Source organism: Hirundo rustica, chromosome 4, assembly GCF_015227805.2.
Source record: "Hirundo rustica isolate bHirRus1 chromosome 4, bHirRus1.pri.v3, whole genome shotgun sequence".
Lineage (NCBI taxonomy): Eukaryota > Metazoa > Chordata > Aves > Passeriformes > Hirundinidae > Hirundo > Hirundo rustica.
The window spans coordinates 74,942,181-74,964,936 of NC_053453.1; the positions used below are offsets into that span (position 1 = coordinate 74,942,181).

General features: G+C 39.6%; 1 protein-coding gene across 2 annotated transcripts in view; it reads left to right on the top strand.

The window, feature by feature from the left end:
- Positions 1–22,756, top strand: part of DCP1B (decapping mRNA 1B) — a 40,559-nt gene that overhangs the window by 12,652 nt on the left and 5,151 nt on the right. Inside the window, exons 4-8 of one of the 2 annotated variants that reach the window (XM_058420139.1) lie at positions 10,279–10,345; positions 12,160–12,295; positions 16,422–16,550; positions 17,763–18,602; positions 18,726–21,505. In XM_058420139.1, the coding sequence (XP_058276122.1) occupies positions 10,279–10,345; positions 12,160–12,295; positions 16,422–16,550; positions 17,763–18,602; positions 18,726–18,890 (1,337 nt within the window). In that variant the 3' untranslated portion in view covers positions 18,891–21,505. Of the gene's footprint in view, positions 1–10,278; positions 10,346–12,159; positions 12,296–16,421; positions 16,551–17,762; positions 18,603–18,725; positions 21,506–22,756 lie in introns of those variants that run through there. The other variant, XM_040062229.1, reaches the window with a different exon arrangement.

Genomic DNA, 22,756 nt, shown 5'->3' on the forward strand with positions numbered 1-22,756 from the left:
CTAATCTTTGCTCGTCCTCTGTGCCTTAGGCTCGGTTGGAGCCTTCTCCTCCCCCTGTCCGTTTTTCAGGAAAACTTGGATTGAGGAGTGAAGATAATGGGCGCCATCCACCCGTCAGCTCATCACCTCAGCGAGCCATGACGATCTCTGGTTTCTGTATATCCACACGGGCTCCTCTGATAATATCCTCTGGTGCTTGAAAAAAATAGCTTTGCTTAGCCAGAGGGTGGACTACACTCCTGACATAGCCAGAAAACTTCTCTCGGAATGTGAGCTTGCTTACTCACACTCTTTTATATGTGTGTGTATATATATAAAAATATTTGTAACCTTCCCTCAAAACATGGGAGATAAATATGTGAGCAAGTGTATCCCACAGCACATATACAAGCTGCTCGCTTCTGTCTAACTTTGATTTAATACAAGCTCTTGAGTGCCTCATCAGTGCTCTCTTTGTCAAAACAAGCCTTAAATCGGCAGTGAGGAATACTTTTCAATTACAGGAGGGAAGAGGAAAGAAACCCTTCCCAAGTGTAAGATAGCATACCCTTTAAAGGACAAGGAATGTGTTACATACAGAAACACGGTGCAAGTGCTCCAGTGGAATTCCACTCGGGCTGCAAAGGCAGTGTTGCTTTCTTGTCTTAACTGGCATCCACACCAGTGACAGCCCTGGGCTTAGTGCCTGCTGCCTGCTCTGCTTTAATGGTCGTGGCCGCAGCCCAGTCGTGGGGTTTGCAACAGAGCCTCCTTTCGTGAAATACAAACTCTTCCTATCAGAATGCATTGCTTAAAATCAATCTCAGAAAACGCCCCCGGTGGGTTTTTCCTGCCGGCTTCATTATTTTGGACGTACGTATGCCTAGGGCTTTTGGAGCCTTGTTTTAATAATCCCTTTGCATAACAGAGGTATTATTTACATGCATAAAACCAACCAGAGAGATTCTGCAGCCAGGGGAAGGGAAAAAAAAAAAAAAAGTAAGTAATGTAAGACCCAAGTTTCAGGTCAGAAGTCAGCAATAAAGGGACTAAGAAGATTGTTTCTGTGAATCATCTGGTGCTGGCCATTGCCTTCGACAGGATATGGGCTTTCTGTTTGAGCTGTACCAATTCTTTTGTCCCTGTCAAACAAACTGCCTTTCTGTAAAATTTCAGTATCTTTTCCTGAACAACATACAGTGTTAAATCCTCTATGCAGGCGTGTGCAGCATCTCGCAATTAACAAGTTCATGAAATTTCATAATAATTAGAAAAAGGAGAGAAATAACATTAGAATATTTTATTTTTCTTTTGTATGGTATATCTTCCTGCAGGGCTTTGCTGCCTGCAGTTTATTGTTACCTGTTGTTTTTGTTCTGGTTCCTCTCATGTGAATATTTCTCTCTCTAACACTCTTTAACAGAAGGCAAAGTAGATGATCAAATTTTCACTGAGAGTTGAAAGCTGAAGGAGGGGAGAGACTGAGGAAGCAGATGATGATTACTGTTAAGTTTTATTCTTAAAGGGTTATGCATAAGCTAGTAAAACACTTCTGACCTCTGAAGCAAAATGAAATATGCATTTTTACTTCGTGTGGAAACAATACAGCTGCTGCAGTGAAAGCAGTCCAATGCAAAACCCCGAAATTTTATTTAAATATGACTGTATCTCTAGTCTATAATCAGGCATTCAAGAGTTGCAGGGTACCTCCCAGTGCTGCTGTTGTGAAATATCTAGCTGCTAATATAAAATGAATTTGATAAATGTGAGGGGTTGGGTTTTCTGTTGAATTACAGGTTAAATAAGAAACTGTTTACTACTTAAATTACATTTTCTTGGTGACAGACTTGATCTCAGGGGTGCATTGTTTCTCTCTTTGTACATATCCACAGAATGTTCTGTATTCCTGTACACAGAATGTCTTGTGTGCACAACTACAGGAAAATAAACTTCTGAATAATCTCAGCAATAACTTCAATTGTTAAAATAAAATTTTAAAATCTCTGCAAATACATTAAAATAGAACTACAGTAATCAAAGGGGAAAAAGCAACAAGGTATTTCAAAGGGGTGGTATTTGTATCTTCATGAAATAAATTACTAAACTGCAATTTCACAAGAAGAATGCAGGTGAAACATTTATATTTTCATTAAAAATCTTCATTTAATGATCCTTCAGCTCTCCAGCACGTAAGATTGCAGTGGCCATATGTAAATGATAAAGGGCTCAGGGTGAAATTTAGCTTGTGAACGCAGTGTGAACCTACCCACAGCTGGAGTAAACCGATTACAGTGTGCCTGTCCTTCTGTAAGAACAGTGCAGGTCCTTTCTGCGCCTGTGAAATTGTATTATATTGCTAAATTTGCACTGCAAGGTTTCTGTCTGCAGCTCTACAGACAAGCAGATGCTCCTGAAGGCAGAGTTAACAGCCGACTGCAAGAGAAGGAATGGCTACAGAGGAGTAGAGAACTCCTTAAAGTGTGGAGTATAACCTGTTAACAGGCTGTGGCCAAGCAATAAAAGGGAATGCATAAGATACTCTGTAAATATCAACTAACTGAGATAAATATCAACTAACTGAAATCTCAGGAGGAGGAGTTTTAAAATTATTTTTCTAACCATTTTAGAGCTAGAGATGGTGTAGGAAAAGTGAAACAATTCCCTGTCCAAAATGATTGTTGTGTATAGAGCATACAAGTGGCAAAATACAAAAATGGGGGATTTAAATTCTCCTGATTTTAGGGTATATCTTACGTGTTTCTTGTTACAAGAACAAGGATAGACGAGTAACTCAGACTTTTATTGTTGCAGGCTGAGAACTTAGTCCAGATCTGCAAATGTATTTCCATTACTTAGGATCTGAAGGTATGCAGTGGAGAAATAAGAGATGAGATCACAACAGTCAGAATTAGAAACATCATCTATAGTTAAGGTTGCTTATTTTCCTCATGAAGCCCTTTCTGAAGTTGTTCATTATTTTGTGGGAGTTAAACCATTTGGAGTGACAGCTCATCATCCTGATTATAGTAAAAATTCAGGTTTCAGGAAAAAATGACATGCTATTGAACACCTATTTGAGGTTAAAATTGTCTTCTCTTTTTTCCTCTCTCCTCTAATATACTGGAAAATGGCATTGTCAGAGTTTGGAAAACAATTTGACCTTGAACTTAAGTACAGCTGTGGAATTATAGGTGTACCTTTGGCAGGTACCTCAGAGATGCACTTTAAAAATAATTGGGAACATATTCTTAGACTGGACTAAATTATAAATGAAAACCTGAGAATCGTGGTGAGCTCTCCACCAGCTGTGTGTGTCACAGACAGCAGAGCAGCTTTTCCCATGGGACTGGAAGCCCAGATACTCCACAAGAAACACACGGAAGCTGCAGCTTTTCTTAACATAGTGGAAAGAAAAAAAAGGCTGGGAATTGAGACACTGAAGGTAGCTCTGCTTTCTGTTCTTTCCATTAAAAGCCTTTTTTTTTGTTGTCTCCAGGTTGGAAAAGCTGTGTTGTCTCCTCAACTGAGCAGAGTTCTCTTTGCTTTCTGTTACTAGGCAGGAGTGAAGAATCAAGAAAAGGTTTCTAGTTTAACCTCTTCCACTTGTGCCAGTCTTCTATGGATTTCTGTTTAGCCTAGATTTGTGGAAGGCATTGTTGTGTTCTGCTCTCTGTAGATCAGGGCCTGGCTTCATTTCGGTGTGCTGAAGACATGTTTTATTGTTTGCTTTAGAAAGTTAGCAGAGAATATAAAGCACAGGTAAGCTAAACAAAATAATCCTTTCAGGTGTTTCAGTTGTATTTGTTTTCCAAATAAATGAATTTTTATTTCACAGGAACCCTGCTTGTGTCGACTGAGGATATCTGGATGTAGTTTTTCGCTTATGGAGCTCTCGTCTGACAAGGACATTTTGGAATTCTCTTGTGAAATAGTAACGGGAACCATTTGTTATTTAAGAGAGCCTATTTATAAGAAAAAATATTCCTTAAGAACAACTTCTTATTTAAGAAATTTATAGCCTGGCATCTACAGCCTTCCTGCCTTAATTTCAGTGTCATGCACCATCATGATTTAAAAATTATTTGGAACTGATGATGCAATGGCAGGAGGTGTGACTGGAAAACCAGTGGTGTGGGGGAAAAAAATAAATTCTCTAAGCCAGATGGATCATAACATGGATCCTATTCCTGTGTCATGACTAAAAATTTCTTGTAGCATCAACAGAAGGCATATTTAAGGGAAATCTTGCAAATACAGTTTGCATTTGGGCTCTTCTCCAAAAAAAAAAGTAACGAACCTGCTGATGGACTCCTACATTTGCTGAGCTTCATGGAAACGAGTGGATCAATGGGCTTTGCATTTTCCTGCAGTACTAACAGAACTTCAGCTTTGAGGCCATTTAGGGGCCTTTCCAGTGACCCTGTTTTCTGTGACTGCTACACAGTTGATTTTTCTTCACAAAAATTCCTGATAAATTTGGATTAAAAATCTGCCTGAAGTCAATGTCTCACAGTAGAGGCACAGACATGATTTATTAAACCATCCACCCTCTCTGTACCGCCCCCTTTTTTTTTTTTTTTGCCTCGTGAAACCAGAAATATTTGCTGGCTCTATCTTGAAGTCTGCAAATTGGTGCCCCAACTTTCACGACTGATAGATGATGGCAGGAATATTCCAGGGTCCACTCTATTCACAAAAATTTTGTCTTGATTTTTAAGGCGTGCTTCCAAGCACAATTAAACAGATGGTGGTGAGGAACTTATTCTTGACTTCAGTAATGTTGCCAGTCATTGCCCACTCTCAAACCATTCGCTTTTGAGGGAAGGGGCTTTTTCATTTTGTTGGGGGTTTTGTTGTTGCATATTTTATGGGGTTTTTTGGTTAGGTTTTGTTTGGGGGGTTTTTTGTTGTTTGGTTGGTTGGTTGGTTTTTTAATAAAATTGCTTAAACAGTTCCCTCCTCAGTAGAATTTTCACTGGTTAAGCTGAAAAAGGGCCATGTGTAATCATTGCTTTGCATTGACATGTCTCTCAGTACCATTCTTTTTCCTTTAACAACTGGTTTGGTTGTTTTTTGGGTTGGTTTTTTTAAGTTGTTGTTTTTGGGTTTTTTTTCTTTGTTTGTTTTTGTTTTGGTTTTTGTTTTGGTTTTGTTTTTTTGTAGCTTGCTTGTTCATACATAATATTTTAAACATTTGACATTATGGAAATACCAAGTCTTCCTTTTCCCTGTCTTTGTTAACAGTTCTCCAAATAAGTGGATCAGGAGCTTTATCAACCTTTAAATGAAAGAACAAGTGTCTGATAATTTAACAGGTATCATCTTTTCAGAGCTTTTAGGAATTTAGGTTAAGTTCATATCAAAATACACATTTTTGTTGTTTGAAAAACCCTTACCTTTATTGACATTTATTGACATTTATTGACATTTTTACACCCTAGAAACCATTAAAAAATTTACTGCTCTTTAAAAACTTCCAGAAATACCACAATATAGCCAGAGAGGAATTTTGATTATTTAGAAACAAATCTATGTACCTGATAGATCATTTGTATTGTGCAGCTTTGCACAATGTCAAGAAGCAAGAGGCCTAAAAACTCCAGTCCTGTTGATGAGCCACATTTCTATCAATATGGTATAACAGGATACAATTGACTTTTTTTTTTTCCTATTGTTTTGGATTTAAGTATCTAAAGATTAAAATTTTGTATTTGAAAGAACTTAATGGAAAAAGCCCTAAAAAGCTTTTTAGGGCTAAAAGAACTTCGAGACTCCTAAACTAGGAAATGCCAAAGCTGAGGTTGGTTGTGCAATATCTCTGTTTATGGAATTTTATATTGTGTGGCTGTATTCTTGTGCAATAAGGACTTTGTTTCAGTTATCAAACAGTTGGATTGGGGTTTACATCGAGACGCTACTCAGGATTCTGGATTTTTCCTCATTACTCACACATGGGTCACCTGCTTTGATATCTGATGCTGGAGTTCTGCACTAGAGTAAGAATTATTGGGTTTTCTTGTTGTTTTCTCCAATAATCATCACTAGAAAAGCTGGTAACTCATGAACAAACAGAACTGTTTTACTTTGCTTGGATTAGAAGTATCATTCTTCCCATTTCACAAACTGGGATCCTAGGGCAGAGTAGTTACAATTAGAGACCAATTAAATATGGAGTGTCCGACCTTAATTACTCAAGCCAGTTTTTTCCAGTGTATTTATGAATCATATGTTCAAAACCCCTTTTTACAGACTTGGGTTGGGATGATTGGTGTTTTTGCAGGCCACGTGCTCAGATCTTGCACCCAGGTCCAGGATCTCCACTCAGCCACTGGGAAATGAAGCCCACACAGCCAGTGCAGCCACTTCAGATGACATTTCACAGCTTGTGTATCATTGCAAAACCTCTCTGGGATGGAATTCAGCTTTCCAGGATAGTGTGCAGCTGTCTGTGCTGCAGGGTTTTTTATATTTTTTTTTTCCTCATTTCAGTCCTAAACATAGCAATGTAAAAGTGTCTGCCTGCCTTGCAAGACAAGGATACAGAAACTTCTTTTTAATGTAGCCAAGTGTGGATTTACATGTTCAGGAGCAAGAGTCTAAACTGCACGTAGATCAAATTACCTTAAGAAGCATGAAATCGAGAAGAAAACACTAAAATTTAAGATTTGGAGGGGGTTTATTTATTTACTTTCAATACCAGCAAGGATAAAACACTTCCTAGGCACAGGGGAATCTCTAGTCAGTGGTTATTTCTGTATCCAGTTTTACCAAGCTGAAAGGCTTTATGCAGTCTGTGGAAGAATAGCTCAAAAATCACGTGTTGCAGGTTCATTGAAACAAAAGCTTTGATAATGGAAATGTCTACCCAGAAGACAAAAATATAATTGGTGGAATTATGAAGAGGGAAAAAAAACCCCTCAGAAAATGCCTTTCTTTTTAATAGAATACTTAACACGAATGAAGTTGATAAGAAATTCTGTATTATCATAATAACTAAATTAATGTTTCAAATATTGAGAGGTTAGAAATTGTTATCTGTAATTCTGGGAGATAGCAGCTGTCAGCTTCTGCTTATAAATAGTATCAAGTGTTCTAGTGTTTGTGAGGACAGGAGAAAGCCATAGCCAAAAAATGAAAATTGTGAGGCGGAAGCTTTTGAATTGGCTCTGAAGTCGTGATTTAAAACTTAAACAGTGTCCTTCCTGAAATTCAATCACTGAGCTATTAAAGGAGCTTCACAGATCTGGGTAAAATTTTTCAGTTTTGATTTATGAGTAGCCTGCCTGTTAGAAATTCTAAAAATTCTAAAGACTGATACACTTAATAATTGATAATTTCGGTCAGTTTATTTAAGTAATTTATTGAGCTTCCCATTCAATGTTAATTGGATCTTCTTCATTTCATAGCTGCATTGTGTTATAGTTTTCTGTAATCTTGTTAACAACAACATCGTTTTGGTACTTTTTTTTCTTCTAATGTCATCAATTCATTACTTGATTTTGATTTTACTTTCTTCTGTTTTTTACAATAATCTCTACTTACATAACTTTATGATTGAAGCTGGGCCTAAAATTGCCTTAATATTTCCTCTTCTGTGTGGCAGTCGAAAAATTTGCTTTGTGCCTCTGATGTTTCGTGATTCATTTTTAACATGAAATTACCACTCTACAAATGATACTTAGATCTGGAATTCTGTTTTGTCAAACAGTCTGACAGAGTGGGAAGGCAGATAAAAGTAATCTGTTTATGTTTAATCCTGATAAAACAGGCAGTGTTTTCATTGCAGTGAAATTGTATTGTGTGTCTGCGAGCATGCCAGCTTCCCTGACAGATACAGGTTGTTATCAGCTTAGGTTCTCATTCTCTGCTTGTGGGGTTTTATGTGTTGCCACACACATAAGAATAATTTTTTTATTATTATTTTGTCTTCATCAGTAATCAAGATGGAGGCCATTAACACTTATTCTTACTGCTGATATGTACACTTTTTTCTCTTAAATACAGATTATTGCAGAATATACAACTGTAGTGTGAATTTATGCCCCGGTTATTCCACATAACTGAGATTTCCACAAGTTGCTGTGGTGGCACTGCTCCCTCATTCTCACATGCAAGAAAGAGCTCGGGGTACTTGTGCTGCCACAAGCTCAGGGATTGTCTCTCAGTGTATTTCTGAAGTGTTCATCTGTTCTGGACAGATGGGAGCAGCATGGAAGGAAGAACTGTGGGACTGTCCACTTCTGAAAGATTTCACCACTGACTAGGTGTGCTCTAAGCTCAGAGGATGTTGGGCTTGGGTCTAAGCTCACTTTCAGCTGTGCTCCTTAATTTGGGTTGAAAATACCATTTAACCAAGGAGAGAAAGTACGTGTGGAAGGGTTTGATGCTCAGCTGATATCCAGGCCAAAGATCTCTGGATCTGCAGTACCCTGACTTCAAACTGGAGTTCAGATGGGATATGTTATCGGGTGGTGGTGTGGTGTGGTTTGGTGGCACAGACCCAGTGGCCTTGTTCTGTGACCCAAATAGGTTTGTGTTCCTTGCAGTTGTATTCCAGAATATCAGCTGTAGTTCTGTAAAATCTGAACTGGTCATTTATTCTGGTTATCACTTGTGTTTGTCACTGAGCTGAGGTAAATCAACAGCAGAAGCAAGCCAGTTTGAGTGCTTCAGCTTCTAATGGCCAGAAGCAGTTTGGCATTTCCAAGGGACTGTCAGCTCTCAGATTTATTAGATATTCATAAATAGTCTGTGACACGTCTGTTCCCTTGGCCAAAGGTGAAGCTGTCCAACCTGTGTTGCATAATTAATAGTGCCACCAGTTGAGGTAGACGTAAAAAAAAAATTGAGAAGATGGAGCAGATGGCCAAAAGTTCATCAATACTCTTCTCCATCGGAGATTCTTTTATAAAAAAATAAGAATCTTGATTAAAACAAATTTGGTTTGTCTGGGATTCTCAGTCTGCCTGCTGTGCTGTTGCATTGAAGAATATGTGATTTGGACAAGTTTTCAAATGTGTTTCGTCAGAAGGATGTGGAATTTTGCATAACAGGTCAGTGTTTTGGAACCTTATGAGTTTTCACACACTTTTCTCCAGGTCCACAGTTATTACTGAACATGGCCCATTGGAATATACTAGAATATTAATGTGGATTTGAAATGCATATTTTTGTATTTCTTTAAAAAAAACCTGGGATTACTTGTGAAGTTCAGCTCTTACATTGCACATTTGTAGAACCACTGGTGCATATTATGTTACTTGCCTTTTTTTAAGTGAATAGTAGAAATCATCACACTTTTCAATAATCATAAAAAGGACGAGGCATATTTCAAAAGTTAATTTTTGTATGTCTCCAGGATGTCTGGTTTGTGGGGTATTTTAGACTTTTTGCCAATGTTCTGTGTATTAAACAGTTGGGACCATTTTTAGTTCTATAGAAGACAACGGCTTTAAATTTGGGGGGGGATTGAGAAAATATTATACTTGTGTCTTGCAAGCAGCTGTGCATTCATTTTCTTTCCAAACATTAACAAAGCCAAGGTACACTTCACATGCCATGGTTTGGCTCTGTGGAATTGAAGGAGTTATTGCTTTTGGACTCTCCTAGTATTAGAAAATATTGCATCATCAGGGTCAGTGTTGCAATTGTTTTTGAACAGGTGCTCAACCCATTTCAAATGAAGTCCATTTTCAAATGAAATGTAGCCACCACTATGTTGGAAGACATGGTAGGAGCTGCCAATTCTTGGTAGGGTTGACAGCTCCTGCCTGCAGCAGGGGAGGGAGGGAAGGAGGAGGAAACCCAGGATCTCCTGTTGGGCAGAATTACAGCAAATCTACAGGGAGGCAGAGCTGTGTTCATCCTACCCCACCAGCTCTGATGCTCTGTAAGATGGACCCGAACATTGTTTGAAAACTAAACAGATTTTCCTACTTCCATCTCCAGCATGCTGGTAGTGGAGCCAAATGGATATGACAACTGAAAGAGAGGACAGAGAAAAAGATTTTAAAGAAAAAAAAAACAAAAAGCCACTGGTTTCATGCTCTGAAGAAAAGGATCAAACACCTTTGCCTTAATTGAATATTTAAGAGCCTGTAATTTACATGCTTAGAGATGTGCCTTTTGATCTTTTTTTGATTTTATAGGATCTGAGGTGTCCTTTTGTGTCTCTAGATGGGGAAAACATAAGATGGAAATAAATTCTGAAATCGATTTACAGGTCACATTTAAATATCTGCCAGGTAGAATTGCTGTTGGAGAAGATGCTCATGGTTTGTGTTTGATGTGCATTTACAGTGTCCATATATGGGATTTGGTTTTATGATAAGGAAGAATGCCAAAGAATTGCAGAGCTCATGAAAAAGTAAGTGACGGGTAAAAGACTTCTGTGCTTTTTTTTTTTGTATCTGTTTCTGTACATAAATGCACATTTTATGCTTTTAGGATTATCATACCTTTCTGCTTTAATTTTATAAATTTTGTTGCAAGTGTCAAGCCTGCATTTCATAAAATCATAAATAAGTCACTGTATTGCAGTAATTTTTCCTAATCTGTAGTGCAGCTCTCCAGCTACATCAGAGTGTACCAGTTGATATGATTTATTTCCTGATGACTCAGAGATCTATTTTGAAGAATTGTATTCTTTGGGGGTTTAATATATTTTTCAATTTAGGGCGATTTTATTTTTTAATATCGTTACCTTTTCTTTTTTTCCTTATATCAAGGTAAGTGCAGGATATCATGAGGGCATATTGTACTAATACAATTTCTGTGGGTTTTGTCCTGTTTGTACATCAGGGCTGAATTCCTGCTTCCTCATTTCTTAGCAATATATACAAAATTCACTTTGTTTCCGGCATTTAAAGCAAGACTTCAATTAGCTTTAAAGTCACTGCTTTCATAAAAATGTATATTTATATTTTAAATATAATGTATATTTTATTATAAAAATGTATTTTTATACATGTTAAACTCGAATTTTGCAGTCCAGACAGAGGTGAAGATTTCACACAGGACTGTGTTCTCAGCTGTATTTTAACATATGGATAGTTTGGTTTTTTTCAGTATCACTCTTTTCTTCTCATGTCCAGGATGGACAGGGCTCATTTTTCTGCACAATTTGCAGGGACCCTTTTCTTAGGGCTGTGTCCTGCAGGTTTTCATGTTTGCTTGGGGAAGGAAGGAGCTGAAGTCATACAGATTTTATCAACATATGCAATCTACATTTTTAGAGCTCAAACGTTGAAGATGTAGTAAAGGTAGGAACAGGCAGTGGTTGGCTGTTTCAGCTGCCTATGGTATATAGACACACCAGATAGGATTTGTGATAAAATACTGGATGGGAAGGGAGTCAGCTTTCCTCCATATATCCTTTTTATTTTTTAAGTAATACCTGCTGCTTTTCATTTTGCAGCGACAAAACAGCGTGAAACGCAGACTGTGACAGTGGTGGGGTTTTGTTCAGTGGGGTTTGTTGGTTTTGCTGTATATGCTGCAGCTCTAAAATGAGTCAGCTGTGACCCAAGAAATAATTGATGGGGATGAATTTACAGAAATAAACAATGAACCCTAGGAAACCCAGGTTTTTGACAGCTCATTTTAGTTAACTAGCTCAAGTTTCCGTTGGTGGTGATTAGGTGCTCTCAAACTGGTAATTTACTACAATAAAACCTGGTTTTCAGAGGATTCATGCAAATGTAAACCATGTGTAGTGGTTTATAATAGCAGTATTTCATATAGATAAAAAATACCCTGTTGCTCAGCCAATTGGCTGTATGTTTTAATTCTCATCATTCTACAATAATAATAAAACAGCTGGGGCAGGAAATTGGTCATTTGCTAGTATTTAATGCCTGATTTGTGTGTGTTTGCCATCCTCCACCACCAGCAGAACTGAATAACACTATAAATTCCCTGCTCCTTCTGAGTATAGAAATTGTGACTCAGTCATGGAAATTTTATTCTATGGTCTAGTGTGTTCAAGATTGGAGAAAATTAATCTCATGTAAAATGATGATTTTACAGAGATCTTTTAATAGCGATTTTTTAACTGCACATTTTAATGTAGCTGGGGAAAGACAAATATTTGAGTTTCAATCAAGTCTTGTACTGTCATGGTGGGTTTTATATTTTATTTGTACTCTTTTTTTTTTTCCTCACGTATCCTCCACCTTTCAGCCTAACTCAGCAGGAACAATTCAAAGCACAGCAGGGCACAGGAACAGGGGTGTCCCCCATGATCATGAATTCTGCTAATAACAAAGAAGTGGATATCTTACGGATGCTTACCAAGGCCAAAGATGAGTACACCAAGGTGAGACTTGCTCCCACTTTACACTATGAAACATAAAGGGTTTGATTTGGGGTTTTGAATAGTTCTGCTCAAAGTCATTTTGGACAGTGTGCTCGCTCGTTTTGTGTAGAGGTGGCTGGTAAAAACAGTTTTGACAGAATTTGCTAAAAACCCAGAGGAAAGGAATGCTGTCAGTAAAAAGCTGTGGAAGGAGAGCGTGGATGCGATTGATTGTTTGTTGAATGGTGGAGGCTCCGAGCAAGTATAAATTGCCTTTCATTCTGACCCTTGGAGCTCCTGTGCCTGTTGAGGAGCACCTGCGAGCTGTGCCCTCTTTGTGGGTGAAGTATTTGCCTGGTGATGGTTTCTGTGGTTTGTACAAAGGACTGGGTCCAGGAGACTTTTGCCAGTGAAGTTACTGCTTTTAATTGTGGTTGTTAGCTCCTTTCAGGCACTAATGGAAGGAAATGAAAAGGTTGAAATGTAGTATGATTTCAGTCCGTGTGCTGCTTTGGTCTTCTGAGGCTTCTAAATAAAGAAGTAACTAATGGACTAATAATGTTCTCTATTATTGAGCAATCAAAAACGTTTTACTTCGGGGAATAAAAAATCTAATAATTTTAACTATCCATATATAAGCTGCAAATTGTTACAGAGCCTGCAGGTTCCTGCTGCTGTTTCCTGTATTGCTTATGTGCTGTCATGCGATAATGGAGCTTCTAAGTGTTCCATAAGAGTCTGGAAATGTACATATATCTTAACTTTCTCTCTCCTTAAACTTCTTGTGTTTGTTTTCTGAAATGTAGCTACTAATAAAAATCCTCAGAACGATGATAGCAAACTATTTGAGCTGGGGTGAAATGGAGCCCTTTTTATTGTGGGGAGTTTTTTCTGTTGAAGCTCGAGGCCTTTGTATTTTCTGTAGTAGAGATTTAATCTATTATAGTGGACAAACACTTCCAAAAGCTGGTATTTTTCCTGTATTTTAATGCTAAGACGGTATCTAATCTCGGCATCGGAGAATATGATTTGAGATGTTCTGAAATGTTTAAGGGGTTTTCATTAGATAACCTGAAAAATACTGCAAATGGGAAACTGGGGAAATATTAGGCTGTCTTCAGATTCTGTGAAAAGAGGGTGATAAATCTAAAAGATGTTACCTTCCATTTCTGCATTAGCACACAGAAATCATTACAAAGGAGAGGAAATTCTGTTGTTTAAATAATAGCTTTTAAGACTCTTTTCCCTTTAGAATCTTTTGTAGATTTGCTTCTTCCTTTATCTTTAATCTTTCTGCATTTAAGGGCTTGCCAAGGACATAAAAAATAACATGAAAGCTTCCTCCTCATCTGGGACGTGAGTGCTAGGAATTCCTGACCTCTCATGAACAGGATGTGTGTGATTTCTTGTATTGCTAGTAATATAAATTTCGAAAGAGTGTGATAAATAAAGGCAATGACAACCATTTTTCTATTTAATGTCAATATGCTTCAGAGCAGTCCTGCTTTTTGACTGGTTTATGACATCTACTTTCTTGTCAGTGTGTGTTTTATTGCTTACAATCTGATGTGCTGAAATTAGTTATGAAATATGTTGTTCTCTTCTTTGAATTCTGTGTTTATTCAGTGAAGAGTGTCTTAAAGTGTTGGAAGCTGTAGAATAAGAGCATCAATTTTAAGGAATTTTGCTCAATTTTTAAGAGTATAACTAATTTCAAAAAGCATATCTCGCTGCCAAATTATCTTATATATTTGGAGGTTCCATTACATGCAAAATCAAATACACAGCTCCCCCTTCCTTTTTCAATTAATGGAGCTTTAAGATGCTAAGCCACTAAGCTATTTATTTTTTTTTTTTTTAATGTGCTTCTTATACACTTGCCTTCTCTTGATCTCTGGTAAGAAAAAGATCTCTGGTAAGAAAAAGCTGGCCTCACTGATAACTAAGGAGAAAACCAGCTCAAGAGCTGCAAGGGTACAGAGCAAAGCAAGACAAAATGGGTTTCTCCTCAACCACTGTGCCCTGCCTTGCACTGCAGGACAAACTCTGGGTCAAATATCCCTGACTCTACCAAACTTGTCAAAACCCCCTCAGTGATTTTCTTGCTCTTTTTGATCCACATTGACCAGACGTGTCTGCTTTTGTTCCGGTGTTGCTGAGCCTTCCTTTGACTTGATCTTAGAACCTTTTGATTACTTTTGTAGGCAGCAGGGCTTTGAATAGGATGCCTGACTAAAGGGCAGAGCTGGGAAGCAAGGCACAGTAATTGCCAAATGTTGCAGCTGGTGAGGACTCTCAGGCTCTGTCACTAAAGAGCATGGTGGCATTTCTTTCATCCTGCTTTTGCTGGTTGTTGATAATAGCATCTGATGTCTTCTTTACCTGTCTACCTGACAGTTGCTTAAAATGCCAACTTACTCATCAGCAAGGCCATCAGCTCCCCACGTGCCAAAATGGCTTTATATTCTGAGCTCCAGTAGTTACAGATTCCTCTGAAATCATCACAGGCTTCTTTTCTCTTCTTCTGTGTTTGATAGCAACCTACTGGCCTTGTTATCAAGTCACAGCAATGATACCAAGTCAGGTCAATGTCATTCCTGTGTGTACTGATGCTCGTTTGGCTGAGGAATTTGGTCTAAAATATGCTCATAAAGTGATAATTCTGCTAAGCACTACTGCTTCTCACCTCATTTTCATCTGCTTAATTCTGTGATCATGCAGGGTATGACAGTGGAATCTAAGGTACTTAAGGTTTCTGAAGAATTCAGCTTATTAAAATATCCCGAGGAAATAAGGGTATTATTTAAATTCTGCAGAACTCACTGGGAAATATTCAAGAGGATGTTATCCACGGTGTTAAGGAAAAAGCTTATGTGCTTTTTGCCCAGAGGTTATGCTGAAAAATAGCAATGAGAAGATACATTGAAGAAAAGGCAGCATCATTAGAAAGAGAACTGTTTGGGAGGAAGGAAAAAAAAAAAAAAAAAAAAAAAAAAAAAAGCCATTTAATCTTACTGCAGTGCAGTTTTGGTCTGTGTAGGATCTGTCCAATCTGACAAACAACTGAAGGTCCTGAGGACCTACTGAAGCCCCTTGAGTCCCCAGGAGAACTCCAGTTCTGCTTTACTGGGCAGCCCTGGAAACAGCAGAGATCTGTTTATTGTTGCAGTAGGTGTGAGAAATGGGTAAAGTGATCAGCTTTATATGTTTGAGAGTGGGGCTAGAATTAATAGAATTAATAGTTAATAGAATTAACTTCTTGTTAAATAATCCTTTTAAAGATCTTTCCAGTTTCTTGGTTTCAGCTGTATCAAGTGACAATGACTTTGAAGACACTGTCTTCTTTTCTACTGAAAGTAGCTTTTTTTAGTTTCATTGACTTTATTCTCATATATAGAATCTTATTCATGTTTTCATTTTCCATTTACAATTTCTCTTCTGTGGAGCATTTTATATGGTTTGTCTCTGAATTAAATCATGCTCTTCTCTCTCTCCACGTGACTTGTTTTGTCCCTGATCACTTTTAGTTATCTGTCTCTGACCGTGTTTTTTTATAAATATTGTTAATAATAGTCATATTTAATAAGAATTCCTACTGATTCTACAAATTTATTAAATCTTTAATTACTTTCCTGTGCATGTATATGCATCTTGCAGGTTCCCACCATATGAAGATTTATGAAAAAGAGTTTGAGTTACGATTCTACTTTTTGACAAAAGCATTTTAAATTATCTTTATGGGCACATTAATCCTTCTTGTTATCTAAACTACTTCTAGCTGCCTGTTGGATGCAGGAAAAGCATGTCTGTTGCTTGGTTTTTAAGGTGCTTTAAAAATATATATTTTATGTTTTTGAAGTTCAGGAAAAACAGAAGGCCAAAAAGAGAGCTGAGATTTAAATTAGAGGGAAGCCTCACACGAGGGAAATCTTGGAATCAAGTGTTCGGTTTTACATATGTCTTGTGGTTTTAGAAAATGAGGTTGCAGTTGCTACAGTTTTTCTAATAGCATAATACTTCATCATCAGTGCTGCAATCAGTATTTTTGGTTACTGAATACCTGGTTTTGTCTGTATTTTACTGTGGTTGGGAACTGGAGGAGAAGCTCTTGTCACACATGCTAAGAAATGCCCTTTTTCTGTTGCAGTGTAAGACCTGCTCAGAGCCGAAACAAATAACCAGCTCCTCTGCCATCTACAACAACCCCAACCTAATCAAACCCATTCCAGTGAAGCCCAGTGAGAATCAGCATCAGCGAATCTCCCAGCAGAGCAAGGTAAAAAATCTCTGGTGTTTTCTGACTGCTGCTGCATGGAGCAGCAGGAACATTGATTTGGGTTGGAAGGTCGCTGCAGGAATCTGAGATGGAGCCACTGTAAGGAATGATTGTAAACACAAATAATCTGCTTTGGAAAAGCTCCCCAGCCCTCACTGTATGGTGTGGAAACACATGAACTACAGGTACACTATCCTGATGCAACAAACAAATACTGGTCTTTCAAATTTCAGGTGCAGTTTTGGTCACAGGCTGATCTAGCCAATTGCTGCACCACACTTTTCGTGGGGTTTTGCTTGTTTGGGGTTTTATTTTGGGGGAAATAATTTAAATAAAGCAAAGTCTCTTGGTATATCCTCAAGCCAAATCACAGTGCAAAATCCTAAAAATTGAATTCAGCTGTGACCAGCAGATGCACAAGAAGTGGCTCTACTTCATACACAGGCAGATTTCTGTCTCTTATTAATATTGTACTGATGGCTGTAAAAGAAGATGCTCTTTCATGTTATTTAAAGCAAAGCCACTGCTTTATCTCAGATTCGCTGATTTTCTCCCACATTAGCAGCTTGACAACTGTCTTCTTGCCCTTCCTATGTGACAAAACTATTAAAAATCCTCTTGGGGAAAAAAAGAGCATTGCAGTTTTCTCAGCTTTTTGTTGTAATGCACCCCCCATTCCCGAGAGAGCATTTCTGTATAAGACAAAGGGTTTCAGTTTACCTGGAACATATAAGGAAACCAAACTAGAAAGTTCTGTGTCTTTTTCTTTGTAATTAGCTCAATGCCAAGAGAGAGGCACCTGTTGGACCTTGGCACCGTCCTTCAAAGTCTGTACCTTTCCTTATTGGCAATTTACCAGTGGAACCCACCTAGACTATTAAATACTAAAAGGAATACCCAAAAGAACCAAAGAGCTTTTCGGGACTGCCATATCAGTGTTGGGATGCTCTCTGCACTGTGTTCAGCCTGCATTCTCTTTACCTGTTTATGTTTATGATTTTCCTTTGTTATTAAACCTTTTATTTTACAAAGCATGTCCGGGAAGGTTGTCTCGCTACGTGATTTAAGCCATTTACCTGAACAGGGCCGGACCTCTGGGAGGTATTAGAGACTAATATAGCTTTTCATTGAATTCTGCTAAATACCGTCGCCACTTGATGGAAGTTCTGCATGAGGGAGCCGCGCTCACTCTTTTCCTTCGTCCCCTCCCAGAGCGTGGATGCCGAGCCGCAGCACCTGTCTCTGACAGCGCTGTTCGGCAGACAGGACAAGGCCGATGTCTCGGAGGCGCTCGGCCAGCAGCAGGAGAAGGCGCCAGCCCGGCAAGGTGTGGTTCGCTCGCTGTCCTACGAGGAGCCCGGCAGGCACTCCCCGTGCGCCGAGAAGCAGCTGTGCCCCGCCATCCAGAAGCTGATGGTGCGTGGCACGGAGCTCCATCCCCTGGCCGAGTTCCCCGAGAGGAACCCTCTCTGTGAAAACGGCACCGTGCCTCCCGTGGGCGAGGCCTTCCCGGGCCTCTTCCAGCCCGTGCCCTCGCAGGGCATGGCCGCGGCTGCCGGCGCTCAGGACGCCGCCGGCGCCCAGAGCTTGCTGCACAAGCTGCAGAGCCGCTCGGGCTCCGGGACTAAAGTGGAGCCCGCTGCCGCAGCGCCTGGGAACTCCACGGCCTCGGTGTTCAGCAGGACTCCTGCTCCCGTTGGAGCTCCAGCAGCGCCGGGAAATAACGTGAGCCAGCCCCCTCTGGTGTATTTCAATGGGTCCCTACAGGGCCAGACTTTAGAGCCTCAGGCGCTTGGTAAAGAACAGTCCAAACTGCCCAGACAACCGCTCGCCCTCTCTGGCAACCAAGCAGCCAGCTCTGGGGTGATTTCCCCTCAAGAACTGTTGAAAAAGCTCCAGATAGTGCAACAAGAGCAGCAGCTCCATGTATCCAGCAGACCGACGTTGGCAGCTAAGTTCCCCGTCGTTACCCAGAGCACCAACGCCCTGAAACCACTGGATTCCTGGATAGAAAAGGCTCCGGGCACAGAAAAACAGAGCGCTCTCTTCCAGGTAAATGGGCAGCTCCTTCATCTTAAATAAATACATATCCAGCAGTTGTTTAAGCTGGATGTTTCCTGAGGTTAGTCTCGGCTTCATTGTCCTGCTGCGTGTTGCACGTGATTCATTTTGCAGGTGATGCTTTCCCAGCGTGGAGAGAGCTCTGACTTCCCGAGATGTGATGCTGTAAATCCTGCAGGCCACATCCCTCACACATCAGTGATGACCAGAAACCCTGCAGTGCTGGGTCATCCCAGAGCCCCTTTGAAAAGTCACCTGCTTTGCACTTGCCATCCTTGAGCTGTTAGGTGTAATTGCTTGCTACCGAATGTAATAATTTGGGTTTAATAATTATTTTCTGCGAAATTAGTCACAGCTTTCTCTGTGTAGATGTGCATTCTTTTGTATGCCGGTTGCTAAAGACATTTAGAAGGTCCACTGTTTTCTAACAGCAACTTTTTGAGCTATTTGTATATTGGCCAGTTAGTTATCTTGTACCACACCTGCTGCTTTTAGGTATTTTTCTTCAATTTGTTGAGTATTATTTTAACAGAAGGTCTTGTGGCTGAAGGGCGTAAAAAAAATCTGGTTATTTTGATCCTAGAAGTCAGATTGGCATATTTAAAAATTCAGGAGGTGTTAAGAGACTCTCTCATGAGGACGGTTTTATGTTCTTCAGAAAAGCAAGACGTGAAATTACAAAATGCCCCATCCAAAACAACGACTGTCATTAACAACCTCATCTTCTGTAGGATATTCTACACTGGAATGTCTTTACAGGTCCTGTCTGGAATGCATCTGAGCCCTTTTCAGCTTCCTTTCTTGTAGACAGGCTGTGTCATGTGGCAGTCTAGAAATTACTGATCCCAAGCATTCCCCTTCCCAGTGTAAAATTGCAAAGCTGCTTTTCTGTTGTGACTATTCCATTCCTCTATTTCTGTTCTATTCTGGTTTTTCTCTTTTATTCTATTTTTCTAATTCTGTCCAGACCTGATTGAAACACTACAGGGTATTTCAATGTTCTAGAAAGTTCTTCTATACATGAAAAGGCTGAAAGAGTTATTTAATAGTAAAAGAGCCACGTCTGTCACTAAGTTTGTGACAGGTCAAGTTTTCTAATTCCATGAGAGAGGTAGGAAGAATATGAATTTGATACAGCAAATAGCCATCATTTTTGTTGTTGTTGTTCTTTTAATTAATGCAGTAGGATTTGAGTCTGTATGAGAGTTTTTTGGGGATTAGTCATTGAAATTATTCAGGATCAGTTGCTTACAGATGGTAACTTTGACTCTCCAGCGGAGAGCTAAAGAATAAAAGGAAGATCCAAAGTCAAAAAAAAAAATCGATTTGTTTTCACTGGGAATGGAGCTTGCCTGCTTTAAATGTAAGAAATTGTGTGATTCACTGGTACATGTACTGATAGCATGAGGAAGGACATAATGAAGATAAAAGTGAAATGAGGCAAGTCCAGGCTGTACATTGTAAGTCAGTATGCATGAATAAAAAATAAGGAAATACGCTGATATATTTCTTCCAATGAAAAGTCCCTACAGATGCTGCTATGGCCGATGTCTTTAATGTTGTATATATGAAAAAGACTGGTGCCAGCATTAGTTTCAATATGGAAAGGCAATTCCTGAGGTCTGGTCAGTGCAGCTTGTGAGAAAAGAAAAGTCTTCTCTGGACCAAGGCTTATTCCCTGTAATTATTGCTGCAAGTTTGCCTTAAGAAATAAAAGCAGCAACTGAGATTCTCAGTCTCCATTTGCAGGGCTGTGAGCAGAACAAGGAGACTGAGGCTGTCCAGGAGTGGCTTCACAGGTTGCCACAGCTGCCCTGAACACAATATTAGATGCATTAAATTTGGAGATTTAATGCACAGACTGAAAATGATAATGAAAGTGTTGCTAATTATTGTTCAGGACAGCCAAAGCTCCGCAGTCTAGGGGGAATGGCCTCTTTCACGTGCAGCAGATTGCCACAAAAGCAAAAAGCAGGGAGGCTAAAAATGGAGGAAGGACTCTTTTCCTTTGGAAGCCACGAATTAGCCACACAAAACATGCCTGCTTTTGAGAAAGAACCTGGAAGATAAAAACCAACTTTTTAAACCAACATTAATCTTTTTGTAATATTATCCTTGCAGTAGACCAGAGGCTGCAAGTGCTGCCATGCCTGCAGAGTAGATATTCGAGTGAAATTGAATTGGCACAAATATATCTGCACATGCTCATGCAAAATTGATCAAAGCAGATTCTGACAACAAGTGCAGCAAAAGGTTTGTTCTCTGTAATTATTTGTCTTTTGGTATTGCCTCTCGTACTAGGCTTCAGCATACAGAAAAAGCAGAAGTCTGACAGGAATAGAGAGATTGCTGAACAGTGTCTGTTGTTGGAAAAATCAGATTAAAGGAACACCCTAAATCCATCAGCAGCACTAAGAAAAATATAAGCAATAGTCCTTTCCACAACTGACACTTTACAAGTCCAAGTTTAAATTGGCTTCTGCTGCATCTCCATATGGTATAAGAACTGTGATCTCCCACATGGAAAGGAAGAGACCAGTTACCAAAAAAATGGGGAAGGGAGGAAAAAAAAAGAGAAGAAGGAAAAAAGAAAAAGCTGAAGAATAATACTTGGAAGCATTCAGTCTGGTCTGGAGCCAGCCCTGTTTTGTGAAATGTTCCTTATGCAGACAGTGAGTAACATGTGCTTAAGATACAATAAAAAAGCATTAATCTACAGTGGGCTTTTAGGGATATGTGTAGTGTTAGGCATGTGTCATCCTGATTATAGATACATGCATGCTGAAGTGTTTATGTTAATCAGAATGACGGTTTTTAAAGTGCTTACAATAACCCAGACACAAATTTATCATTTCTTCAGAAGGCTGCATATCTTGCAGCTCATTTTTCGCATTTCTTGGAGCATTTTTCCATCAAGAATGTATTTTGTAAATAATGTTACATCTTCTGAGTATGTGCATGAAGCCCTGTGTCTGTGGTGTGAGCCTCCCAGCCCTGCTTCTCTGTTGTCCTGACTGCAGTTTCAGCATGCAATTGTATAATGCAAATAGATGCACTAAACTTGTTTCAAAAAGTAATTTCAGCTTCTGTAGCTAAACATCAATTAAAATATTCTAAATTAAACTTGAAAGGCAAAGCAATGTTAGTGTTGTAGCCAGCTTTGTTTTAATCAACTGCCTTTAAAGATCCTGAACCGGCCTTAGAATTATGTTCTCAGTTTTTAGCAATGCCTCTGAAACTGTTTGGGCCCAGAGCACCCACTGGGTGCTGATGTTCCAGAGGAGCATTTGATGCACCTGGGATTCTGTTCCCACAGTTTGCATCGCAGTGCCCTCCTTGGCCCGTGGTGTTTGCCAGCTGTGGTGTCATCCAGCTGCCAACAGCCACACAGAACACCAGGCTGGAATCTTAGTGAGCCTTTGGGCTTCAGGGAAGGATGTTAGACAGTGCACCAGATACCCTGCACGTTTTTCTTGTTCTTCATTGCTGCACAGCTGGTGGCAGACTCCTTCTCTGTTGTTAGTGACTCAGAGATTGAAGTGTTGACCTGACAGAGCTGGAGATAATGGATGAACGAGCAGCTCAGGTTCTCTGGGTGAGAAGTTGATCAGCAGGATCTTGGAAGGGCTGTTGTGACTGGTGAGAAGGTACTCAAAGCTAGAGGATTAGTCCCAAGGCTGTTAGTGTCCCTACAGAGCATTTGCAGTGCCTTCTGCAAAAGCACGCTGTTACAGGAATTGCATGGAAATGCCAAGATCTGCGTCCTGTTTCCTGGTGGCTCTCAGTTGTCCCAGTGACTCAAGGTGATCTGAGCTGAATCTCAAATGAAAATGTTGCTTTATGCTTAAAACAAACCCCAAACAATCCATGGTGGGGCTTTTTTGTTTTGTTTTGTTTTTTTTTAAGTGAAGGCTTGTTCAATGGCAGAAGCTTTGAGCTTGCGCAGTTGGCAAAGAACACATCCTGGCGTTGAGTACGGACATAAATGCTGTGCACTGAACAAAGACACACCCAGCCCGTGTTCTCCCTCTGACCCAGTGGTTGAAGGTCGGTGTTGGCTGTGCCACCAGCAGATGGCAATGCTCATTCCATACAGTTTCCATATGCCTGGCGTGTCCTACCGAGCAGACCTTTGTATCCCGAGA